This window comes from Dendropsophus ebraccatus, chromosome 8 (assembly GCF_027789765.1).
Source record: "Dendropsophus ebraccatus isolate aDenEbr1 chromosome 8, aDenEbr1.pat, whole genome shotgun sequence".
NCBI classification, from domain to species: Eukaryota; Metazoa; Chordata; class Amphibia; order Anura; family Hylidae; genus Dendropsophus; species Dendropsophus ebraccatus.
The window spans coordinates 8802499-8819051 of NC_091461.1; the positions used below are offsets into that span (position 1 = coordinate 8802499).

The window sequence follows — 16553 nt, forward strand, 5'->3', positions numbered from 1 at the left end:
TCCCCAGCCCTTCAAATCTCAAGTGTCTACTGGAAGATATACAGAAATGATACTTGGCTGGTAACATGATGCACTGTATGCGGTTATGGACGTCATTGTATCAAGTAAGGAAATGAAATCCATATATCCATAGATCTGGATATAACTCGATATGGGACTACAGCTCCTATCATGCTACACAGAGGACAACATTCTGGGTCACCAACAAACAAAGAAAGGAACAATGAGAAGAGTGACAAAGATGTGTTCAGAATGGACTAAATTATTCGAGATCATCAAAGTGACAATGTATTATTCATAGGGAACACGTGTACAAAGAGCTGTCCCAAGGGGGCAAGAGAAAGGGAGGAAGAAAGAGAAGAGAAGAAAGGGGAGGAAAGGTGACGGGAAAAAAGGAATCGCATTGGGAACGTACATTACAGATAGGATAGGGGGAGGGGATGAAGGAAACGAGAGGAAGGTGAGGAGAGGAGGAAGGAAACGTGAGGAAGGTGAGGAGAGGAGAAAGGAAACGTGAGGAAGGTGAGGAGAGGATGAAGGAAACGTGAGGAAGGTGAGGAGAGGATGAAGGAAACGTGAGGAAGGTGAGGAGAGGATGAAGGAAACGTGAGGAAGGTGAGGAGAGGATGAAGGAAACGTGAGGAAGGTGAGGAGAGGATGAAGGAAACGTGATGAAGGTGAGGAGAGGATGAAGGAAACGCGAGCAAGGTGAGGAGAGGAGGAAGGAAACGTGAGGAAGGTGAGGAGAGGAGGAAGGAAAAGTGAGGAAGGTGAGGAGAGGGGGAAGGAAAAGTGAGGAAGGTGAGGAGAGGAGGAAGAAAAAGCGAGGAGGAAGGTGATGAAAGAATGAAGAAAAAGTGAGGAGAGGAAACAAGAGAAGTAAGGAAAGTAAGGAAAGGTGAGGGAAAGAAGGGAATCACATGAGGAGGAAAGTGAGGAGTGGAGGAAGAAAAAGTGAGGAAGAAGCTGAGGAGAGGAGGAAACAGAAGTAAGGAAGGTGAGGAGAAGAGGGAGGAAAGTGAAGAGAGGAGGAAGAAAAAGTGTGGAAGAAGGTTAGAGGAGAAGGAAAGAGAAACAAGAAAGAAGGTGAGTAGAGAAGGAAGAGAGTGTGGAAGAAGGTGAGAGGAGGAGGAGGAGGAGGAGGAGGAGGAGGAGGAGAAGTAAGGAAGATAAGGAGAAGAGGGAGAAAAAGTGATGTGGATGGAGGAGGAAGAGAAAGTGTGAAAAAGGTGAGAGGAGGAAGATAGATTAGTAAAGAAGAAAGTGAGGAGAGGAGGAAGAGAAAGTGTAGAAGAAGGTGAGAGGAGGAGAGAGAAGTAAGGAAAATGAGGAGAGTAGGAGAAAAAAGTGAGGAGGAAGGAGGAAAAGAAGAGAAAGGAAGGAAAATATTACAAAGGAAAATTATAAGGTTAGAAAAATTAAAATAATAAAAAAGATAAAGGCAGATACATAAAAAAGATGGGATAAGTATGGATGGGGAAAAGAACAGAATAAAGACAAAGAACAGAAAAAAGTATAGATGAAAACAGGAAATAATAATAGTAAAAAAGGAAGGTGGTTGGAGAAAGGAAACGAGATAAAAGCAAAAACATAAAAAAGATGGGAATAGTGTGGAAAGGAAAGAAAAAGAACAAGGAAAAGAATAGAATGGAAAAAAGTAAGAAAAATAAAAAGTGGTGAAAAAAGTGGAAGGAAATAGTAGAAGGAATTATTCAAAAGGGAAAAGGAAAAGGTGGGAAAGGAAAAAGGAGAGTAACGGAGGGATCGAAAAAGGGTAAAGAGAATTTATGGAAATGTAAAAGAAGGAGAATGAAAGGGAAGAGAGGAAAATAACCAAAACTAAAAACAAAAAACTAAGAGAGAAGAAGGAAAAAAGCAAAAGGAGGGATAGAAAGGAGGCAGATAGAATGGAAGGAATAAATAAATACGGACGGATATAGAACTGAATGAAGAAAATGAAAGAAAGAACAATAAAGGACAAGAAATAAAAGTAAACAAAGGCGTAAAGCAAACAATGTAAATGTTGGAGCGGAAATAAAACCAAATATGAGTAAAAACATACTGAAAATAAAAAAAAAGTAAAATGAAAGTGAGAAAAACATTGGACCTCCGCCCTTTGCAGTAATGTAACAAAGCAGCAAAATAGTGTAACTGTGGGGAATATTGAGGGGTTTATTGTTCAGGATTTCTTCCTGTCAGGTTCAGCGTTTTGTATTTATATAAGATGGTTGAAGGGGGTTCCACCTTCAGACAACTTTAGTGCCCTGATCTGTACACACCACCCTGCAACTTTAACTATGTACATTGCTTTTTGTATCATGTAACTAAGTTGTATCTAGAAGTGACCACTGCCCAGCAACATAGAGAGGCTACGTGGATACCTATGTATATATACTGTATACACAGCTACTGTGACATCATGAGGCCATTATTAATAGCTACAGGACGCTACATACTAAGCAATAAGCTAAAGTCATCCAGAAAACTGCTGTAATAATACATTGTAAATCTCTATAGAAGGGGAATAAATACCACCTACATAGGAACCTACATAGTTATCCCTTGCCGACCAGCCGGGGTAAAGCTGCATGTGCAGCTGCCGCTCCTTCCTTGCCAGCTCGTAGTATTTTGCTTGTTCCTCTCTCGATAACGCATGCCACTGTACGGAGGAAAGAGGTCAGAGGTTACACACCACATATTACACACAGAAACAACACAATCTCCTATCTATCTATCTATCTATCTATCTATCTATCTATCTATCTATCTATGTCCTATCTATCTATCTATCTATCTATATATCTATCTGCTATCTATTATCTATCTATCTATCTATCTATCTCCTATCTATCTATCTATCTATCTATCTATCTATCTATCTCCTATCTATCTATCTATCTATCTATCTGCTATCTATTATCTATCTATCTATCTATCTATCTATCTCCTATCTATCTATCTATCTATCTATCTATCTATCTGCTATCTATTATCTATCTATCTATCTATCTCCTATCTATCTATCTATCTATCTATCTCCTATCTATCTATCTATCTATCTCCTATCTATCTATCTATCTATCTATCTATCTCCTATCTATCTATCTATCTATCTCCTATCTATCTATCTATCTATCTCCTATCTATCTATCTATCTATTTATCTATCTATCTATCTCCTATCTATCTATCTATCTCCTATCTATCTATCTATCTATCTATCTATCTATCTGCTATCTATTATCTATCTATCTATCTATCTATCTATCTATCTATCTATCTATCTATCTCCTATCTATCTATCTATCTCCTATCTATCTATCTCCTATCTATCTCCTATCTATCTCCTATCTATCTATCTATCTATCTATCTATCTACCTATCTATCTATCTCCTATCTATCTATCTATCTATCTATCTATCTATCTCCTATCTATCTATCTCCTATCTATCTCCTATCTATCTCCTATCTATCTATTTCCTATCTATCTATCTATCTATCTATCTATCTATCTATCTATCTATCTATCTCCTATCTCTCTCTCACAATTCACACTACCATATTAGCGGCACTCACCCTCCGGCCGAGGATCTGGTTGATGGCGGCGCTCTCTTTTAATGTGCATTCTGCAACCACTTTTGCTCGCATTTCCTTCATATACAACATAAATGCATTTAGAGGCTTTTTTATATGAGGTTTCTTCTTTTCTTCTTCCTTTTTGGAATCCTGATGTTTTCTATAGATACAAAGAGAAAAGAAACAAACAACCATTACATTTGCCCAGTACTGTGGGGCTACATGGGCGGCAGATGGGGGGTGGGGGGTCCGCAGACCGTAGCGTCAGGTCTAGAGACATAAGAAGTATAAAGAGGAGACTCACGAGCTATGCAGGGATCCCATGTCACTCTGGGAAGATTCTTGTTTGACGGTTGGGTTCACTATGGCGGGATGAGGGATTCCAGTTGTGTGTAAACTGTGATGTGGCGGTACCATGTGTGGGGGGAATCTGGAGGATAGAAAGCTGTGTAAATTGTCAGAATAAACATGAATGAAGAGGGAGGGGTGTCTCATCAGCATGCTATTCAGTCATTAGCCATACAGCACCATGATATATAGTGGCAGCATCTATAATACACTGCTATCAGTGCCCTATCCAGTATCATCCCAAGATGGCGTAACGGCCCATCACCCCATAACGTCCCACACATCGCTCCTGTTACCTCTCATTATATACATCTATTATATACACACATCGGTCCTGTTACCCCTCATTATATACATCTATTATATACACACATCGCTCCTGTTACCCCTCATTATATACATCTATTATATACACACATCGCTCCTGTTACCTCTCATTATATACATCTATTATATACACACATCGCTCCTGTTACCTCTCATTATATACATCTATTATATACACACATTGGTCCTGTTACCCCTCATTATATACATCTATTATATACACACATTGGTCCTGTTACCCCTCATTATATACATCTATTATATAAACACATTGGTCCTGTTACCCCTCATTATATACATCTATTATATACACACATTGGTCCTGTTACCCCTCATTATATACATCTATTATATACACACATTGGTCCTGTTACCCCTCATTATATACATCTATTATATACACACATTGGTCCTGTTACCCCTCATTATATACATCTATTATATACACACATTGGTCCTGTTACCCCTCATTATATACACACATCGGTCCTGTTACCCCTCATTATATACATCTATTATATACACACATTGGTCCTGTTACCCCTCATTATATACATCTATTATATACACACATTGGTCCTGTTACCCCTCATTATATACATCTATTATATACACACAACGGTCCTGTTACCCCTCATTATATAAACACATTGGTCCTGTTACCCCTCATTATATACATCTATTATATACACACACATATATATATATACACTGCAGTCATCATCAATGCTTCATTCAGGTTTGTAAATTACTAAAAAAAAATAGCAAATATTGAAGGAAATTCCAACTTATACAGGGTCTTTATATACCAACAAAGAACACCGGTGACTGTATGTATGTGCACGGCCAACCTCTGCTGATAACAGGGAGCAATAGTCTGTATTCGCCTGTCCTACAGTCACTTATGGATGATAACAGAGAGCAATAGTCTGTATTCGCCTGTCCTACAGTCACTTATGGATGATAACAGGGAGCAATAGTCTGCATTCGCCTGTCCTACAGTCACTTATGGATGATAACAGGGAGCAATAGTCTGCATTCGCCTGTCCTACAGTCACTTACGGATGATAACAGGGAGCAATAGTCTGCATTCGCCTGTCCTACAGTCACTTACGGATGATAACAGGGAGCAATAGTCTGCATTCGCCTGTCCTACAGTCACTTACGGATGATAACAGGGAGCAATAGTCTGCATTCGCCTGTCCTACAGTCACTTACGGATGATAACAGGGAGCAATAGTCTGCATTCGCCTGTCCTACAGTCACTTACGGATGATAACAGGGAGCAATAGTCTACATTTGCCTGTCCTACAGTCACTTATGGATGATAACAGAGAGCAATAGTCTGCATTCGCCTGTCCTACAGTCACTTATGGATGATAACAGGGAGCAATAGTCTGCATTCGCCTGTCCTACAGTCACTTATGGCTGATAACATGATGGATCGCACACCCATAGGCAGCCATCATAACAGCGTCTCCTGGCAGCTAAATGCTAAAGGAGGCCTCTGCCCCATCAGACACCAGGGTCCCACATATAAAGGTAACAAACCCTCAGCTGTGAGACGTATCAGGTCAGGTCTCCAGCTGCTAGATGTATATAATGATGTCCCTATCCCCTGACTGCAAGCAGAGATCCTAATATAGGAGCTATATGTAGGAGCCCTGCATCACTAAGAGCTGTATATAAGAGCTCTGCGTCCCTAGGAGCTGTATATAAGAGCTCTGCATCACTAGGAGCTGTATATAGGAGCTCTGTATCACTAGTAGCTGTATATAAGAGCTTTGCATCACTAGTAGCTGTATATAAGAGCTTTGCATCTCTAGGAGCTGTATATGAGAACTCTGTATATATAGGAGCTGTATATAAGAGCTCTGCATCACTAGTAGCTGTATATGAGAGCTCTGTATATATAGGAGCTGTATATAGGAGCTCTGCATCTCTAGGAGCTGTATATAAGAGCTCTGCATCACTAGGAGCTGTATATGAGAACTCTGTATATATAGGAGCTGTATATAGGAGGTCTGCATCACTAGGAGCTGTATATAGGAGGTCTGCATCACTAGGAGCTGTATATAGGAGGTCTGCATCACTAGGAGCTGTATATAAGAGCTCTGTGTCTCTCTAGTAGCTGTATATAGGAGCTCTGCATCTCTAGGAGCTGTATATAAGAGCTCTGCATCTCTAGGAGCTGTATATGGGAGCTCTGTATATATATATATATATATATATATATATATATATATATAGGAGCTGTATATAGGAGCTCGGCATCTCTAGGAGCTGTATATAAGAGCTCTGCATCTCTAGGAGCTGTATATGGGAGCTCTGTATATATATATATATATATATATATATATATATACACATATATATATTTATATAGGAGCTGTATATAGGAGCTCGGCATCTCTAGGAGCTGTATATGGGAGCTCTGTATATATATATATATATATATATATATATATATATATATATATATATATATATAGGAGCTGTATATAGGAGCTCGGCATCTCTAGGAGCTGTATATAAGAGCTTTGCATCACTAAGAGCTGTATATAAGAGACTTTGTTTATCACTAAGTAGCTGGACTCATAGATGTGATCTGAGGACCCCCAAGAGACTCTGCAGAGGGTGCTGAGGACCCCCAGGAGACAGTGCAGAGGATGCTGAGGACCCCACAAGGCTTCTATATCCCCCTCCTCCTCCTATAGACACTGCTGCGCTGCCATCCATCCATACAATAGGTGCACTGGGTTACATGGTAATAAGCCGCCATCATTGTTTCCCCATTCCCAAGGTGAGACGACGCCCCACAAAACGCCCCGAAAAAAAAGGCTCGGCTCATTATCTGCCCGTCTCCCTTCATGGCTCGGAGCCAGGAGATAATGATGAAACGACTTATTAGGGACAACTAATTTTTTTGTTCCCATTGTCTGGGGGCTGGGGGGGGGGGGGCTGCTTTTTTCCTCCGGAGCGCGTGTCATCTCGTCGTCTCGATTTCATGCATAAGCAGTGGGATGCATCTCTTTATGGGCTGCAGCCGTTCTGCCTCCGCTTGCATTGAATTTATCATTATCTTCTTGCACTTGTAACATTTCATCTATTCCTGCCTGGGATTTTTTTTTTTTTTATCGCCAGCCGGTTGCGCCCACTTTATGGTTTATACATGATGTGGCTTCTCTTTGAAGCCAGCCGGTTTGAGAGATGCCCTCGTCAGGAGAAGTGCCTTTCACCAATTTAACATGCTGAGGGCCCCAAGCTCCAACATCTCAATCGAAAGGGGGTCACAGGGTGGCACCGGCGAGTGTCAGCAAGTGCTGTTTAATTGCCAATCTAGGTTTCTCCACGGTGTTTAAAGTATAATGACCCTTCACTTAATTCTGAGAATCCCTGGCCCTGGCGCTGCATTGAATGAATATCAAAGGCTACGACAGAACAGGGTGCAGCGCCTGCATTCCCATAACTGTCATCCCTCTAATGGACCTGTACTTGTGTCAGACCATTATCACAATAATCTATTTAATTTGCTGTATACTCTTTTTAACTAGACACCTTTCATTCCGACAAGTTTGGATGGAAGCCCAAAAAGGAGGAGGAAAAAAAAAAGAATCCCAAGGTGTCCCGGGCTCACGGATAATAATCCGACCAGCAACATGGTGCATACCTCTGCTGCGCTCAGTGCATTAACCCTGCGGCAGCCGGCAGGGCCACAGGAACTGCTACAGGTCCTATACAGGCCAGGTGTAGCCTTCTAACGTTATACAGGTTACAGGGATTTTCTGATATTTTTGTAAGAATAAACAGACCCTAAACCAGGGGTAGGGAACCTTGGCCCTCCAGCTGTTGCAAAACTACAACTCCCATCATGCCTGGACAGCCGAAGGCTGTCCAGGCATGATGGGAGTTGTAGTTTTGCAACAGCTGGAGAGCCAAGGTTCCCTTCCCCTGCCCTAAACCCTCCCTATAGCTCCCCTATCCATAATTCAGATGTCAGCTTTATAGTCCTAGCATTACATGTTGCATATGTTACATTGGGTATAAAAAACCTATAAGGCCCCATTCACACTATAAAGATTTTACATCTAAGTCAACCTCTGTATAATGGGAAATGACTTTCACTGTGCAACAAGATGGGGACCTGATACTTCTGCACATTTTGGATTTTCAGCCTCTTTATTTCCAAGTCCTTAGTGTCATGCTGGTAAAGGAAAGTCCCGGCACTCACCAAATTCTTTAGTGTACTTTATTGTGGTATCACATCATACAGGTACAAATAGGGCGTTTCGGCCTTCGTCGTTTCAGAGCTGAAGAAGGCAACAGGCCGAAATGCCACGTCCTTCCTATTTGTACCTGTATCATGTGATACCACAATAAAGTACACTAAAGAATTTGGTGAGTGCCGGGACCTTCCTTTACTGTCTACTGGGAATATTGCCCACCACCTGCACCACCTGTACAGCAGAGTGCCGTCTTACTCTTATATCTTAGTGTCATGCTGACATCTGTCTGACATGTTATAGTGTAGGTTTTGTAGCAACCCATAGGAATATAATACAATAACGCAACAAAGTATCACGGACCATGCTGCAGGTAAGTCACATGACTGAAGGTGATAAGACTGCATGGGTAGCCAGACCATAGATGATAGTACAAAGCTCATACATATATATGGTATACATAGCTGTCCATTTGTCTATTCAATTGTCCCTTTTCCTATTGGCGCTCCCATTACCAGCCATTACTGCTCCCTGGAGGGGCCAATCTGCACCAGGACCCAGGAGACAGATCCTGAGATGCACTTTGCAACATTGTATCATGTGTAAGCGATCGCATGTAACAATGTCTCCGCTCTACACCGTTCACTTATGGCAGATTAGTCTCAGTACTAGTCATCAACTGCAGTGGGCCCCAACCTGTGGCTTTCCAGCTGTTGGGGAACTACAACTTCCAGCATGCCCCGACAGTCAAGGAGTGCCAGGACATGATGGGGGTTGTAGTTCCACAACAGCTGGACCGTGATTGGGAAATACTGATCGTCAGTGAAACTTTTCTAACCAATGCTCTAAACAATATAAAATCATTCATCATAATGTCCAAATTTTTATTTTTATTTTTTTTATTTTTTTGCTGTCTTTTTGCTATTTTTTTTTTTTTTTTTTATAAAGCAGGATTAAATAACTCGCTAGACCCAAGTATACAAAAATACAATGATATGGCCCGACACATTTTATAATTATTAAAACAGGAAAAAAAATGCCGAACACCACCTTTTCCCTATAGAGTGTAATTCATGTTCTGGCCTGAAGGTGTCACTGTTGCTACAATGCTCCGTTGGGAAATCAGACATTGTTATCCCATTATAAATAATTATTATGTGTGACCTGATCTATGACACTGGGGGTATTAAAAAAAAAAAAAAAAAAGTCACAGAATACCCTGTAGAGCTCAGACTGTACAACAGGGAATACTGAAAATATATGAAATATGACAACATATTATATGTGAAATATAAAACTAGTTGAACTATTGCAGTACATTCTAATATATATATATATATATATATATATATATATATATATATATATATTTATATTATGAAATATTTAAACGCATTATATGAAATCTCACAATGTTTTATATGCTACAGCAATGTATGTGAAATATTGCAATTAGAGATGGGTTCGAGTCAATCCGAACCCGAACGTTCGGCATTTGATTAGCAGCGGCTGCTGAACTTGGATAAAGCTCTAAGGTTGTCTGGAAAACATGGATACAGCCAATGACTATATCCATGTTTCCCCACATAGCCTTAGGGCTTTATCCAAGTTCAGCAGCCACCGTTAATCCAATGCCGAAAGTTCCGGTTCGGATCGACTCGAGCATGCTCCAGGTTCACTCATCTCTAATTGCAATACATCCCATAAAATACTGCAACCTATAAAATTACACACAATATATAAGAAAAAAATTGCAAAACATAATGAGATGCTGCAACCCGTTATATAAAATATTGCAATCCATTATATGAAACATTACACCACATTGTATAAAGTAATGCAACACACTATATGCAATATTGTAAAAACCCACAGCCCCAAGTGGATAATATTATGGGATCTACACGTAGAATTGGTTTCTCAGATCCCGCTATGTCAAGTTTTGCCACCTCCCCAATGTTAGTTTTTGGGCCCATTTTTGGGACCATGATCAGTATATGGGCTCACCTTGACATGGAAGCATTGACTGTGAGAGCTGTGGGGTAGGGATGTCGGAAGCCCCCTGTTGTGATTGGGTACACCGGCTGACCTTGCCTTGGAAGGAAGGGAGAAGAAAAAGAAGTGTTGAAATTGAGCATAATAGGTAAAAATAAATAAATAAAATTCCAGCATTCTCGTTTAATCAAGACAAAAATCTTGGGGATTGTACGGCACAGATCAAAGACGACAATATGAATGCCATAAATTTGATACGGGCGGCTAATTAAATTTTCTAACCTCGGCTTATGTCAATACGGGGCCCCTCTCCGGGCCGGCGCGAGGTGTTTTGTTGTGATAATTAAAGGCGAAGCCTTTGCTTCTTTAATGGAGCCATCACACTAATTGAGGGCTACGCAGGCAAAGAAAATAATAATGAATGGAAATTTATACCAAAATAAAGTGCAGGGAATCAAAGGCGTTCAGCTGCGCTCTGGGTCCCTTCCGCTATTTAGATCTTGGTGAGAAAACATTAAATTAACAGATCTTAATTTGTAGCCTTTTGTCACATTAATGAGAGTTGACAAGATTTACCGGGGGAAAGTCCCCAAATACTATTGTGGGCAACCAATCGCCAGTCACCGCGCGTTACAATAATTAATTATTACAACAAGCGGCACTGGGGGAGATCTGGAGAAAGACTCAGTCGTCTCTGAATAAATTATTGGTCCCTTAACCGCAAGAAGACAGAGACTGCGTAATGACTGCGGGTGGGGGGAGGGGGCGAGGAGCTTGATTTTCTTGTCATATTTTTGCAACCTGTTCCATCTACAGTGATATTAAATTCCAGCACGTACAAGGGGGGCCGAGTTCAAACACCAGATAGAACCACAATATGTTACAAGCTCTGAAAGTTCCCTGCATGCATCAGGTATAGGGAGGATGGGAAACAGGGCCAATATATAAAAGGAGAAGAAGGGTAGGGTCAACATTTGCAATAATTTCTGCAGGCTTACTGCATTCATCAAGTATTGGGAGGATGGGAAACAGGGTCAAATTTTTTAATGAAGAAGGAGCAGCTGATAGGGCCAAAACATACAATAAGGTCTGCAGGTGCTTTGCATTCATCAGGTATTGGGAGGATGGGAAATAAGGCCAATGTATATAAGGGGAAGACGTACCCCAGTAGGGCCGACATATACCACAAGCTGTGCAAGTGCATTGTATTCATCAAGTATAAGGAGGAGGGTAAATAGGGCCAATATATAAGGAGGAAAATAACCCTGATAGGACCACAACATAGAATAAACTCTGCAGGTGTATTGCATTCATCAGATATAGGGAGGATGGTAAATAAGGCCAATATATATATAAGGGAAGAATAAAGAATAGAAAAAATATTAAACAGGGGAAGGTATAGCTGATAAAATAAAATCAGCAGCTCCATTACATTCCTCAGGTAAGGGGGGGATGGTAAATAGGGCCAATATACAAAAGGAGAAGAAGAATCCCATGTACAGTCAACATTTTCAATAATTTCTTCAGGCACTTGAATTTATCAAGTGTATGGAGTACGATAAGGCCAATATATTAAACAAGTTTTATGAGTTCATTGCATGCACCAGGTATAGGGAGGATGGTTAATAAAGGCAATATATATATGTACCCAATAGGGTCATCACATGAATAGGTTCAGCAGGTGCATTGCATTTATTACATACAGGGAAATATACCCCACATAATATACACCATGCCAGTCCTCTACATTCATCACATACGGGAGGGACAGACATCGCATACACAAAGTGTTACAGACCCGTTGCATTCACCTATATCAGGTATACGGGGGGGGGGGGGGGGGGGGGACGTCACAGAGAACCCACCCACATACAGTAATCTGTGCAGGTCCATTGCATCCATCCGTACCCCAAAAGAGCCGCCCATATAGAATAAGCCAACGAAATGCATCATAATTACTATACACAGAAACGTAAAATAAGGGGAGAAAAGATAAAAAATACTGGAACTGCTTACTGTGGTACTAACCATCCTAGCGGATGGGGGATCTGTCCTACGGTGCCCGGTGATAAAGGGTAATAGGGTGATATGTCTGGAGGGTGAGGAGGCCGAGGGATTCCTGGGAAGACAAAGAAGGACTTTATAACAGCAGAGAATAACAAACACATCACCCCCAATAAGAAGGAACAAGAAGCAAAAAGTATAAGTAAAAAAAAAAAACTAGCTGTATAATAACACAATAAAAAATCTATATAAATAATTTAGAAGCCCGCAAATGTGATACAGGGTTTAGGGTTTATACACTATAATGCAAACCAGTGATGCACATAGAGCAGAGGTGACCCCATAACAAAGATAATGAACCCCAATCCCCCCCTCCTGTTACGGGTTAGAACGGCCCAGTATTTGTTTCCAGTTCCTTCTGCTATTTGTCGTCCAATAGCAAAGAACAAGGCCTGGGCCCTTCTCTCTATGGGCCCCATAGCAGCAGCATGGTCTGCTATCCACAGAGGTCTTAGATTTCCCATAATTCTTGAGAATATTCACTATTGGGTATCTGCACTTACTATAGGAGTATATCAGACAATGGAAACAGCCATTCCTATTGTTACCTGAACAGCTTCAGTAAGGTTTATAGCTGTTCTCTATATCATGAATTGGCTGGTGTATTCTGCCGCTTCATTGTGACCCTGCACTATACAGACAAACCCTTTCTTCCTGCACTAAACTGCTCCGCTACAAGTAACTGGTGCGGTGGGCAAATGTCCCGGAGCGGCCGGGGATCGGGGTGTTATAATGAATCAGCCCTCCGAACCGGCTGTAACCTGTAATAAGCTTCTTCCCTGTGAGGTCACTTCTCTGCCGCTCACCTTCTTCTGAGATAATACATGAATAAATCAGAGACGGCTGCAGGGAGAAGAGATGTAAAACAGGGAGGGGGAGGAGACGGCCGCCAAGACCATCAATAAATGATCACCGCCAACACAAAAGACAGGTAGACCGACCCATCCAACGCTAAAAAGATCATTTGTAAAACTCTCCGGCTGAGACATGAACAGGGAATGGGTGGAGCGCGCGGTACACGCTCTCTGCTCAATAGGGAAAGATGTCTGCAAGATGGAGACAGCGTAACAAAAAGCGTGGAAGGCGATCTCCCAGAATCCTCTCTCCAGTCTGGTGGAATACAAGATTATACGCATTCTGTGCATTTTGACAATTCGACCCTGATACAATAGTCTCATCTCTGGGGTCCTAACTAGTAAGGCCCTGTTCACATCAGGAGCCCACAGTGCAGATTAAGGGTAGATCACCAAAAAATAATTGTCTTTTAAATGAACTGGTGCCAGAAAGAGCCAAAGATTTTTAATTTACTTCTAAAAAAACAAAAACAACTCCAGTCTTCCAGTACTTATCAGCTGCTGTATGTCCTGCAGGAAGTGGTGTAATCTCTCCAGTCTGACACAGTGCTCATTGCTGCCACCTCTGTCCATGTCAGGAACTGTCCAGAGCAGCAGCAAATCCCTATAGTAAACCTCTCCTGCTCTGGACAGTTCCTGACATGGACAGAGGTGGCAGCAGAGAGCACTATGTCAGAGGTGAACATTCCCTTTAACATTAAAAATACTGGACAAAAATAGCACAGCATGCAGCGTCTTTTAGTCTGGTAAAATGGCGAACACCATGGCAGAAACCTAATGGACCCATTACAGTCAATAGGATCTGTTGGGTGTTATTGGTGACTACTGTATATTTGTTGCTCTGAAGGAGGAGATGGACAGAATGTGAACAGGGCCTAAAATACCCTAAATATTTTACTACCTTGATATACTATGGCCTGGAAGCGGGTGATAACCTACGTCAACTTGGCTTGCTGAAGAAATATGGCCGCCAGCACCAGGAACTGAGGATACACATTGCATTGTATCTAATATCTTGCTGGTTGATCCAGAATAAGAAAGTAAGACGTTTATATTGGAAACATTTTATTGATTCAGGTAGATTGGGGTCAATACTCCACCCCACCAGGACCATTGTACGTCGTTGCCACTGATGTGGTAGGAGAGGTATTATAGGATATGATGGCACTGTATACAGGTAATCGCACAGGTGAGTACCTACCTGTTTTGGGGTCCACATCCGCCTGTAAGTGTGGTGGGGGGTTCCCAGGTGTAAAGTGCTCATTACTGTAGGTGATAAGCGGTGTGAGAGGGTGGACATGATGAGGGTGTTGTACTACTGGCACTTTATTAGACTGTGGAGACACAAAAAGAGAAAACATATTTCATTACCATGAGGCGCAAAACAAGATGGCGTCCTACAGCAAAAACAAGATCCTACAGCAGAAAGAAGATCCTACAGCAGAAAGAAGATCCTACAGCAGAAGGAAGATCCTACAGCGTCCTACAGCAAAAACAAGATCCTACAGCAGAAAGAAGATCCTACAGCAGAAAGAAGATCCTACAGCTTCCTACAGCAAAAACAAGATCCTACAGCAGAAAGAAGATCCTACAGCGTCCTACAGCAGAAAGAAGATCCTACAGCAGAAAGAAGATCCTACAGCGTCCTACAGCAAAAACAAGATCCTAGCAGAAAGAAGATCCTACAGCAAAAACAAGATCCTACAGCAGAAAGAACATCCTACAGCAGAAAGAAGATCCTACAGCGTTCTACAGCAAAAACAAGATCCTACAGCAGAAAGAAGATCCTACAGCGTTCTACAGCAAAAACAAGATCCTACAGCAGAAAGAAGATCCTACAGTGTCCTACATCAGAAAGAAGATCCTACAGCAGAAAGAAGATCCTACAGCGTTCTACAGCAAAAACAAGATCCTACAGCGTCCTACAGCAAAACAAGATCCTACAGCAGAAAGAAGATCCTACAGCGTCCTACAGCAAAACAAGATCCTACAGCAGAAAATAGATCCTACAGCGTCCTACAACAAAAACAAAATCCTACAGCAGAAAGAAGATCCTACAGCGTCCTACAGCAAAAACAAGATCCTACAGCGTCCTACAGCAAAAACAAGATCCTACAGCAGAAAAAAGATCCTACAGCAGAAAGAAGATCCTACAGCAGAAAGAAGATCCTACAGCAGAAAGAAGATCCTACAGCGTCCTACAGCAAAAACAAGATCCTACAGCAGAACAAGATCCTACAGCGTCCTACAGCAAAAACAAGATCCTACAGCGTCCTACAGCAAAAACAAGATCCTACAGCAAAAACAAGATCCTACAGCAGAAAGAAGATCCTACAGCGTCCTACAGCAAAAACAAGATCCTACAGCGTCCTACAGCAAAAACAAGATCCTACAGCAGAAAGAAGATCCTACAGCAGAAAGAAGATCCTACAGCAGAAAGAAGATCCTACAGCGTCCTACAGCAAAAACAAGATCCTACAGCAGAAAGATCCTACAGCGTCCTACAGCAGAAAGATCCTACAGCGTCCTACAGCAAAAACAAGATCCTACAGCGTCCTACAGCAAAACCAGATCCTACAGCGTCCTACAGCAAAACCAGATCCTACAGCGTCCTACAGCAAAACCAGATCCTACAGCGTCCTACAGCAAAACCAGATCCTACAGCGTCCTACAGCAAAACCAGATCCTACAGCGTCCTACAGCAAAACCAGATCCTACAGCGTCCTACAGCAAAACCAGATCCTACAGCGTCCTACAGCAAAACCAGATCCTACAGCGTCCTACAGCAAAACCAGATCCTACAGCGTCCTACAGCAAAACCAGATCCTACAGCGTCCTACAGCAAAACAAGATCCTACAGCGTCTTATTGCAAAAACAAGATCCTACAGCGTCTTATAGCAAAAACAAGATCCTACAGCGTCCTACAGCAAAAACAAGATCCTACAGCAAAAACAAGATCCTACAGCAAAAACAAGATCCTACAGCAAAAACAAGACGATGCCCTAAAGCATCAAGGTAAAAGTCACCATATCACCTGGAAATAAAAAAAAAACAACAAAGTCTAAGCAAGGCCCATCTACCGTAGCGGTAAAGCTCCAGGCACAGACAGTGAATGTAGCCATAGGCCCATATTACCCAATGGGGGCTCAGAGGGTCATTTAGCAA

At 41.6% G+C, this 16553-nt stretch overlaps 1 protein-coding gene across 10 annotated transcripts in view; it reads right to left on the minus strand.

Moving 5' to 3' along the window:
- TCF7L2 (transcription factor 7 like 2) overlaps positions 1 to 16553 on the minus strand; it is a 178960-nt gene that overhangs the window by 12796 nt on the left and 149611 nt on the right. For 4 of the 10 annotated variants that reach the window (XM_069979770.1, XM_069979769.1, XM_069979776.1 and 1 more), the window contains 6 exons: positions 14589 to 14721; positions 12486 to 12588; positions 10482 to 10568; positions 3881 to 4021; positions 3577 to 3736; positions 2540 to 2659 (listed from right to left, as the gene is read on the minus strand). In XM_069979770.1, the coding sequence (XP_069835871.1) occupies positions 2540 to 2659; positions 3577 to 3736; positions 3881 to 4021; positions 10482 to 10568; positions 12486 to 12588; positions 14589 to 14721 (744 nt within the window). The remainder of the gene's footprint in view (positions 1 to 2539; positions 2660 to 3576; positions 3737 to 3880; positions 4022 to 10481; positions 10569 to 12485; positions 12589 to 14588; positions 14722 to 16553) is intronic. The other 6 variants (XM_069979778.1, XM_069979777.1, XM_069979771.1 and 3 more) reach the window with 4 other exon arrangements.